General features: G+C 40.7%; 1 protein-coding gene across 1 annotated transcript; it reads right to left on the minus strand.

Annotated features, from left to right (window-relative positions):
* Positions 1 to 403: 403 nt before the first annotated feature.
* Positions 404 to 1896, minus strand: LOC121812929. Its single transcript, XM_042216169.1, has 2 exons — positions 1077 to 1896; positions 404 to 676 (listed from the first exon to the last, which is right to left on the minus strand). Exons 1-2 carry the CDS (start codon positions 1770 to 1772, stop codon positions 404 to 406), a joined length of 969 nt encoding a protein of 322 aa, XP_042072103.1. The 5' UTR covers positions 1773 to 1896.
* Between the last annotated feature and the right edge of the window lie 8778 nt (positions 1897 to 10674).

Below are 10674 nucleotides of genomic sequence, written 5' to 3' on the forward strand. Positions count from 1 at the left end.
TTAAAAATGTCTCGCTATGTGCAATAAATGAATAAAATCTCATAATGACTGTAATTTTCATCAGGTTAGAGTGTCAGTTTGTTATTATCTCAACTTTATTGGCACACAGCAGCTTCCCTGAGATTTTTATAAAGAGCAAAGTAAACAGAGTGAAGACTGTAAATCTCTATAAACAAACAGGACAAGTTCTCGCTGTAAATGAATAATTTTAATATAAAAGGGGACTAAATAAGTAAGCAGAATAAACAATAAAACAGTTCTGAAGAATGAAGAATTTTGTAAAGTTGTCTGAGGAGCTTTGAAAGAAAGCGACTGGACGTTCACTTCTTCTTCTACACTATAACGGTTGAGTTGTTTTTCGTTTTCAGCTCATCATTTATAAAGTCAGGGTTTCCGTTTGACTTTAGCATGTGTTGTTGGTCACAGTCTGATTCTCTGCTCTCTTCAGCCCCTCCTCCTCTTTGCTGTTGCAGAGGTGTCCATCACCGTTGTTGATGGTAACATTTTTCAAGTTTATTTCTTCCTGCTCTGAGGATCCTCCACTGAAACCTCGAGTGCGCACATTAAATTTCCTGTCCCTCAGAAACCAGCAGAGCCAAACAAGCAGGTCAACGATCACAAATACAGCTGCTGTTATGAAGAATGTTCTCCACGACCAGTCGGAGCACTCTGATGGCTGCAGAGGACAAGAAGACAGAGCAGAAATGTTAGTGAGCAGTTTTAACTGACTTTAAATGCTTTCAGTTAAAGTGAAAATAAAACATTTTACACCGTAAAGCTTAACGTAAGGATGAGATCTTTATGTGGTGCGACAAGTGGTGAGACTGAAGGTTGGACAGCAGATGTGGTTTTTATGGAGCTTCTGCGACCATTATGACACTGACTATGAGGCTCTGAAAGAGCCGCTTCCACCGAGTTATCAAAGCCCATGACTGCCATAAAGGCCTCCCCCGATCATCAGAATACATTTCTTGTTGAGCTGGGCTCTGTTATCTGTGTGGTTGTGTGGAAGAATACCTTAGTGGACCTTTAATGTTCACAGTGAAGTCTAAAACTAATGCAGTCTGTGTTCTTACCCTCTCTGTGGTTGTAGGCTGGGATGTGGTGCTCGGTGGTGTTGGTGGTGTGGAGACGTGCAGGCGGACAGCGGAGCGGTGTTTCTCCACTTTGTCGATGTCACAGTAATAAACTCCTCCGTCTCTCGCCTCGGCTCGCTTTATGATGAGGGACAGGTTTGCTCGTTGGTCCCAGTCTGATGGTATTGAGACCCGGCTTTCATCAAAGCTTTTTCCATATGTGGTTTTCCCCGACCGGACATCCAGCACCACCTCTCCATCTCTCCTCCAGCGCACAGACTTCACCCACTGACCTGCTGTGATGGAGCGGCACGGGAGGATGGCATCCTCGCCCTCGTGTACAAAAACATCAGAAGGTATGAATACCTGCAGCTGTGCACTCTCTTCTTTCTTGTTGTTGCAGTCAAACTCGTAATAGCCTTCATCACTGATATCTGCACTTGTCAGTATCACAGAGTCGCTGCTTTGGAAAAACCTGCTAATATAACCTGGAGCCGGCTTCCAGCTGCCGTCGAGATCCCCGACCGAATGGAGGCTGTTGTCCTGCAGGCGACGTTTCAGCGTGCCTCTTCCTTTCATGCACTCCTCTGTGAGGGGAAACGTTACATCGTCTCCTGCAGCGGCTTGAATCAGTTTCCCAGAAACGCCGCTGATAAAAAGAAGAGGAATGAGCGTAGAGACCGAAAAACGTGTCATCTTGTCAGTGTGGCAGCAAAGTGAGCCGCACAGTAGCTGACTCTTTTTATCTGCAGATGCGTCTGGTTATGACTGCTTGTGCCAACCAATGCACCGCCCTCAGAGAAACCACAGGAAACCACAGAGTGGGTGAGTGCTCAAAGTGCCTGTTAGTGTTGGTGTATGAGGTGAGATTGGTACCCAGCACAGACTTTTAAGCCGGCGAGGCATGATAGCGGATGGTGCTCAGGTGCGTCCGCCTCCCTTGCAGCCGCCTCACAGACCACGTCCCGCCACAACCACCTTTATAAATCTTCACAGTCTGAACTCTCTTTGACAAGATTTCTTGTAATACTTCTCCACGCTTCTTGATGGACATTCAAAGTCTTTGTTTCTGCCTTTAGATGATCCCACATGTTGAGTCCCAGGATCTGGGGAGGCCAATCCATGACTGATAGTGTGTGTGTTTTTCTATCCAGGTATGATTTTACTGCACTGACTGTGTGTTTGGGATCCTTGTCATGCTGAAATGAGGCTGCTATATAATTTTGGCACACCTCAGTGTGTTCCTCCTGTTTCTAGTTTGGCTTCTTGCCAGTCACCTGTTTGGAACAATTAGTGGTGTTTTTTTGACAGGCTGCTGCTAACAAAGTGCCCAGAGAAACAGTTTTAAACCATTTCACTGCCCATTCAGGAGTTAGCTACCTGAATGATTCATAGGTCAGTGTTAGTAACTTAACAAAAACCAAGAACATTTCCTTAACCTCCGAGGCCCTCCTGCCCACATATGTGGACATCACATTTTGAGTTGTGCCTGATAAAGTGCCTGATATCTGCTTACGAGGACAATAAACTGCCTCTCTTTTATCAAACTTTTAAATGAATATCCTCATATGTGGCTCTCATTTTTCTTAGAAACAAAAATCAGGTAAAAAAAATCAGGCGATTCTTTGTTTTTACATTCATCAGGTTTTTAAGAGAAATTAAAAATGCATGCTGTGGAGGAGTTTGGGTCTTAGGAGGTTAAGAAGCCATAAAACACTTTACTTTTACATGTTTTTGTGCTTTAGGAGCTTCACTCTGAATCCTGACCTCCTTTATTTCACAGTACATAGGAACAGTTAAGAGAGGTTAGTAACATCTGGAAGACTCAGACTGATGCAGAGATCAGATCTGATCCGTTCAGTTCTTCTGGTTACTGAAGCTGCTTCTTTGTCCGTCTTACTGTTCAGTTGTGCGAAAAAGTGTTTGACTCCTTTGTGATATTTTTTAAATGTTTGTCACTTGTTTCAGATCACTAAATTTAAATATTAGACAAAGATAACACCAGTAGTTTATTATTACAATTATTATTAATCCAAACCTATATGGCTCTGTGTAAAAAAAATGGATGTTTGCGTATATATACTATAACTGTGTCAATAAAATAAACACAGCTTCAAGACATGTTTTACAGTTTTCTGTAACAAAATCAGAAATAAGATGGATTAATATAGTCATGAGGGGACTCTTTATTAAGAACTTGAAACTGTTCATCTGCTGCAGTGTCTCTTTGGCCAACACCCGTGTGCTCTTCCTGGTATCACGTGTTCATGTGAAGCAGAGAGAGCTTATCAGCAATGACTAAGTCACAGTTGTGGTGTTTGTAAGTTGTCTCTTCACCACATGTACTCACATGCTATGAAGCTTAACTTCTTTTAATTTCATTTTTTGTTCTTGTTTAGTTCAATGGAAACGACTTGTCTGTAAATGGTCACGAAACAGAAAGAGTTTCGATGCTTCCTGTTCAAAGCGTAGCGACTCAAACTGTGTGTAAAACCTCCCACATCTGTGCGACTGACAGTAACATCAGTGGCTGACTAGCTGATTCTCTGTAGATTGACATCATCTTTATGAGTTGTGAGTGGCATTGCTTTCATACTGAATCACAAAAAATATCTTAGCTTCAGTTTTGTTTCTTTAAATAAATCCAGTTTTTAACGTAACTGTGTCAGACCTGACATATCTTTCTTTTGTAAGAAAATAAAATCTAGAAAAAGTAAAAGCTAATCATTACTTTTTCTTGAAACTACAAATAGTCTGGTTTGATGATGTTAACAGTCGGCTTTATGGTCTGAGAAACATTTGGTTAACGACTGTATCTGCACGACAGTATATTCACGTTAAGTTAGTGCTGGAGTTTATCAACATCACTGTGTTTAAAGATTTGAATTTTTAATAAAATGTCTGTAGACACCTGATAGCCTCATAGGCTGAACTGACTTTGGAGATCTAACAATTTTCACTTTACTAGTCAATCCTGATCACTAAGGAGGTCTTAGCTTTGGCAAGTTAAGAGACACCGTAGAACCTTCAGCAGCACCGACTAAAAGATTTAAGTGTATGTATACATTTGACCCTGTGTGGATTAGAGGAAAGTGTAGTGGTTTTCACAGTCACCTAACAAGCAAACGATCCTCAGTTTGATCCTGGGAGGAGACATTATTTCCCTTTGGATTTGGCAAAAATCTGCCAAATCAAACATGTGGAGCTACGCTGTGTGGTGACCCCTTGTGAAGAAGGGAGCAGCTTTTTATATGCTGTTAAAGATGTATGCTGTAAAATCATTTTACCCAGGAAAAAGGAGACTTCAAATAAATTATTTAATGCCCAAAATTACCATGACATTACTTTTTTTACTTGTTTAACTTGTTTTTTTTTCTTGCATCCACGATGAGAATCTGTGAAGCCGACAGCAAGATAAACATGACTCGCAGAGCTAAAATCAGCATATGAAAGCCCTCGAGCTGGAAAAGTCAAAGTTCCTTTTTAACATTGGTTTACATTTTGTTTTGGTTGTGAAGATTTTGGATGTGAGTTTGTAAGAGATGCAACACTAACTGCACATCTAGCAGATTTAAAACAGCAGAATGCAATTCCAAATAAAGTTGTTATTTCTAGCTGATGTTATTAGGAACAGTTAAGAGAGGTTAGTAACAACGGGAAGACTCAGACTGATGCAGAGATCAGAATTCCAATTACTGAAGCTGCTTCTTTGTCAGTCTGTTCAGTGGTGTGAAAAAGTGTTTGACTCCTTTGGTTTTGAGGTTTCCTGTTTAGCGACACGCTGAGTCAGAACAAGCATGGATGCGCTAAAACGTGTTCCCCACATTGAACAGTGAAAATGAGCAAACATTTGCCAGTGGTTTTTGGCTGACTTCCTGAGACTGAAGCTTTTTGTAGCAAAATATAAAGAAGTAGAGTGTCTTTGCTCCTTTTTTGTTCTCAAACTGTTCTCCTCTAGAAGCTCAGTCTGGCTGGAGTTCGTTTTTTCTCTCCCTGTCTTCCCTCATGAATTACATATTTCATTGTTTCCATCCTACCTCTCTCCGATCTGTCCTCCCTAATGTGATGTCTGTGAAATGAATGTACGGATGAGGGGTCCAATTTCACTGCATATTTGTCACTGCACATGACAAATAAAGGGCTATCTATCTATCTGTGATGTGTAAGTTGAATCTGTTGTCTTTTTTTAAAGCTTCTGTTTGGAAAGATGAACCTTTAACATAAACTGAAGCCCATCATAGTACAGATGGTCTCTGTTAAAACTGAGATTTGAATCTCAATGAGATTTTTACCTGGATAAATAAAGGATTTATAAAATATAACACTACAATCAACAAATCAAACAGGAGGTCTGTATGTGGACTGGAGGCACTTTTTTGAAAACATCCAACATCCTCACTCTGACAGGAAGTAGACAGTTTATTTAGAAAATATATATACAAATATAGGCATAGATGCAATGAAACAGATCAAATGAAGTTTTAATCTAAAATCATATGTGAATGGTCACATATGATTGTCCCGCGGACGGTAATCATATCACGGACTAGCACAGACCTTCCCAAAGTGTGGGGCCCGCCCCCTAGGGGAGGCGCAGAGCCATTGCAGGGGGGGCGCGGTATGAAAAGGGGAAAAAAAAACAATGCTTGGACACTGCTAGCTCAGGACACCTACAGAAACGCAAAGCAGGAGATGAAGCATCAGCTGAATATGTTTCCAAACCAACTTCATTCTAAGCCAAAGACTAGAAAATATGGTGAAGCATATCTTCCCTTTGGCTTTCACCTGCACAAGTGCCAGGTAGGTCTCCCCTGCAGAATTGGTTTTCCCTTGTCGGGAGCAGCGCTGGGCTGTTTAAATCACGGACAAACAGTATCCCACATTCTTGATTTTTAGTTCACAAACACTTGTTGTAATGACTAACTACTCCTGACATTTGGAGATGTTAGCTCTTTATACAGTAAAGTTACAGCGGGATACAAATAACATCAGGCTGATCCTGCCACGATTTGTTCCCCCTGTCAAATCACAGGACAAACAGTATCCCACAGCTGTTTATGTTTTTAAACCCATTTTGCACAGAGAGGCATTTTTTAAAAATGTATTGATAGCAATGTTGAATATTATTACACAGGAAAAAAAACTACACGTAAAATAATTACACCGTGACGCCTCTGCCTTTCTAAATAGGAGGGACAGTAACTGCTGTTTGTATGTAAGCGTGTAAAACCTGACAGATAGCAGAAAATATGTTATGTCTGACTATCTGCCATTCTGCAATTCATCTCATGTAAACAATAACGTGGCGCACAGCGTGACGTGAAAAAAGGCACATACCTTTGACGTTCGTGCTGAACTCTGTATTCCTCGTCCACACGTAAACGCAAAAAAGGAGTTTTAAAAAATCTCGTTTTCGGTGATTCGAAACGCCGTTTACGTGTGGACGAAACAGCTGCGTTTCAAAATACCCGTGTAGGTGCGGACGTAGCGTAAGAGTTAGTAGTTACTTTTAAGTACATTAATTACTTATTAGAATCTACGTAATCAGTTCTAACTCGTTACTATTTTGAGGTGTGAAATAAACTAATGAATTAATTACTTTTTCAAAGTAACTTGCCAACACTGCCACTGGGAGTCTGGTCTAGCCTCAAAGATAGCAGCAAGCAGAGCGGGAAAAAACAGAAATTTATTTAGAGAGCTGTTTTGATCTTAATTGGCTGTGTCAATCCTATGAACTTACAACACAGAAGGTCAATGTAGACCCCATACAACCAAATTAGACTAACACATATAGTATTAAAAACACCATCTACTACTGTGTCTGAATGTGTGGTATTGGCACTGTCAGTTTAGGCCTAAGAGATATGTGTTTAAAAAAGACCACCTAATTTAAATATAATCATTACATGCTTGTTAAAAGTTAACTTCCAATATATAAAGTTTCTAATAAGCACAAATGACCAGATAAATATATGGCAGGGTTTATATTGTAACATGGAAAAATGTTTCTTATGATTCAACTGTGGAATTTAACTTAATTCTTTAGAAGGACAAGCTATATTATTTTATTCTCAAGTATAAAGCCAACCTAGACTTTAACCATTTAACAGGCCACTAATCTGGATTATAGCTTTCAAACAAAACTTTTTTTAAACATATTTTTTAACAAAACAAACTACTATTTATTGTTATTATTATTTAAAATGTAAATAAACAGAAATGTCCTGTAAATGAATGTGTGTTTTTAATTCCGCTCCGGACTCGTGAATCTCAACCCAGCAGCAGCGGTAACGTTTGCACGTCCTCTCCCGTTAATGCGGCAGGTAAATAATCAACTAACAGTGCTATATGTTGACTGCCTTCATGCCACGAACGCGAGGTCGTTCACGTCCCCGTATCAGTATATCAACACAATTAGAGCCATCTGCTTATCCATTACTGTGCATTTAGGTGACCATGATGAGAGATGTCACATTAATAAAAAATGAATGATTACAAATTAAATTTTGACATCATGAAACTTTAAACCAACCTTTTCACCCTTGTTTAAGAAGAATGTGCTGTAAATTAGAACAATTCAGTGTAAGTAAATTAATATTGACAATAAAACCATTATTTTTTTCACAATGAGTTTGTCTGACAGCATCCATAAATAGGAAGTTTTATTGTGTTGATGCAATTGCTGTGTCATGTGGACAATAAACATTGCTGTTCCTCACCTATGACTTTCAGCCTGCTCGCTATAGATTCTGCTTCTCCTGAGATGGTGCATTTGTAAAGTCCTTCATCCACTGAATCTTTGTAGCATGCTGGTTGTGAGTGTGAAAGAGAGAGCCTCCTCTCCGCCGCAAGGTTAAGTGCCCAGAGGAGTGGCTGTTCCCCACCCGGAAGCCTGGTACGGTCCAATTACCAATGACCCAAGGCCCGCTGTAGCCCGAACAACGGACCGCCATGTCACAAACCCAGCATCAAAAAGAATGGATGCCAAAATAAACTGCCTCTTCATAAAAATTAAAGGTTTGAAATTATCCACAACTTCCCAATTAACAGCTTCCTCACAGTAAAATATCACTGAATCATATTGAAAGAACTGCAATCTGGAACTATAAGAAGAGAAACTGCATCTGAGATCAAGAAAAGAAACCGAAGATTCAGTTTGTACTTCTACTACTAAAACTGCTGTGGGTAAACACTTAAAAATTACACTTGAGTAAATGAAAGCAAAATAATTGAAAAAAGCCACACATCACTATTAGAAGGCGTTATCTGATTTTCCCAAAGAGTGTTTACTTTATCCCATTCCTCCCTGTACTTTTGCAGCCTTTTTTTTCTTTCTCTGAGCGAACAAACATTGCTGCTCTAATGCTGGGCTCACACTGTGCGATTTTTGGCCCATTTTGAGACGATTTTTGAGTCGTGCGACCGATTTGGTGATCGGCCCGATTTTGGCCTTCATCGTGCTCGTGTAGTATACGTGGGGTAACGAGAAGCGATTAACACCTCACGACCAGCTCCCGATCATCAATCGCTCGTGAGGGTGTCACCACAGGCCGCTCACACTGCTCACGCGCAAACACGTAAACGTCGGTGAAAAAGACGGAGCAGCACGGCTGTGCAGCGTGTGATCTGGACACAAGCGATGGAGGCACAACTTGTAGAACTTTGGAAAGCTCATCCGAGCCTTTTCGATGTGGCATCACAAAATTATCACGACCACAACAACCGTGAAAATAGTTGGATTTACATGCTGCTCAGATCACAGCTGCCTGATCAATGTTTTTCATTAGCAATTTAGCAAAGTTGATGGTGGTGGTGTGTCTGTGTGAGTGAAAGACAGAGAGAGAGAGCGACAGATTTTCTGTTATAACCTTCATGTTATGGACGCACAGTGTGAGCACTCAGGTCGCATCAGAGCATCGGGCGCGTATAGTGTGAGACCTGCATCGTGACCTACCAACTTCTAACCCCTGCGAGTCAATCGTGCAGTTTGAGCAGGAGCTGAATAACGTGACTGAAAAAATCGCACAGTGTCTGCCCAGCTTTAGGTGTACTGTCGTCCGAGACTTGCACCGCAGTGTCGGCGTTTGTTTCCCTGTTGGCCATGCTTCTTGTTGTGGTCATCTGTTGTCTTCCGGTATTTTCTCCGCAAGCGACCTTTCCTCGACCAATGAGATGAGCGGTAATCTGAATTGTCATACTCGAATTGTCATAAGTGTGCTGTCAGCTCATTGGTCACAAAGCAGGAGAGGGGCTGGGAATTATGTTTTCAAACAAAGCGTTAATTCCATAAACATTTATAGACTACTTTTGATTCTCACTGTATTACGGGACAAAGTGCGTCCCTTATTAGCTCAATACGGGACGTGTACTTTTGTTTCGAAATACGGACGATTCCGTTTTTTAAGGGACGGTTGGCAACCCTACCTACAAGCATACTTAAACTGCTAAAATTTTGTGGCAAATCGTCCTACTTTTGTTAATCTGAGCTAGAAGCATACTTTAATAGCTACGATTTCAGTGGCAAACCATCCTACCTTTCTGAATATGAGCTAGAAGCGTACTTTAACAGCTAAAATTCAGTGGCAAATCATCCTACCTTTGTTAATAACAGCTACACACATACTCTGACGGGTAAAATTAAGTGCCAAACCATGCTACCTTTGTGAATGTTACCTACAAGCATACTTTAACGGGTAAAATGAAGTGGCAAACCATCCTGGCTGTATGCATATGAGCTACAAGCTATACTCTGATGGGCAAAGTTAAGTGGCAAACCGTCATACCTACTTAAATTGGTGCTGGAATTACTCTGTGACAGCAGAAATGTGCATAAACTACTTACGGTAGGACGTTTTGCCAAAGTAGGATGGTTTGTCAGAACACCGGCGTTGGAACTATTGTTTTCATGTGAAAGTATGATGATGTACGGTCATGAGACAAAAGTAAAGCAGTATGTCGGATGTGCCACGCAATGCTCAATAATGGGTGGGAACTAGTGCGTTAGCGCAGTTAGCTCGTTAAGTGTTGGCCGTCCAGCCCCACGCACGGGGCGATTCCGCGGTAGCTCGTTAACGGAGATTTGCCGTGTTGTGGCGTTAACGTCATTTCAACGAGATTAACGCTGACAGCACTAGTGGGAACACAACGAATATGACTGCACATTTACTCCGACATCATCCTAGTGCAAAGACAAGTGGAAGCAGACAAAAACAACAAGCACGCATGCTACAAACTTTACCCGAGTCATTTAGACAGCCGTTAGCACATGATCCTCCTTATGGGGACCTGATATGTTTAATATGCTGCTGAGAATATAGCCCAGAAGAAGCGTATAGTATAGCTTTTATTTTGGAAAGAGCCATTTCTCTGTAATAAACTCTCTTTTCTTTGTAATCAACATACTCTTATAATATCCCTAGAGAATGGTCTTGATTATATCTTCTCCGAATCATGAACTAAAGGATCCTTAAGGTTTTAAAATATTATGTCTTCGCTTTACTAGAGCAACTAATGGAAAACTGCTGCTTTAATATAATTCATCTTACCAAATTCCTAAATGGACACTGTAATAATTTTAATAACAATCTGCTGTCTGCCC

This window comes from Haplochromis burtoni, unplaced genomic scaffold (assembly GCF_018398535.1).
Source record: "Haplochromis burtoni strain Fernald_Lab_line unplaced genomic scaffold, NCSU_Asbu1 Contig_943, whole genome shotgun sequence".
NCBI classification, from domain to species: domain Eukaryota; kingdom Metazoa; phylum Chordata; class Actinopteri; order Cichliformes; family Cichlidae; genus Haplochromis; species Haplochromis burtoni.

What these genes read in the sequence shown, in the direction of transcription:
- LOC121812929 (XM_042216169.1), bottom strand. Translation starts at nt 1,772, where the DNA reads ATGACACGTTTTTCGGTCTCTACGCTCATTCCTCTTCTTTTTATCAGC. An exon ending in AGCCTACAACCACAGAGAGG is followed by an intron (nt 677 to 1,076) that starts GTAAGAACACAG and finishes TGTCCTCTGCAG; the next exon opens with CCATCAGAGTGCTCCGACTG.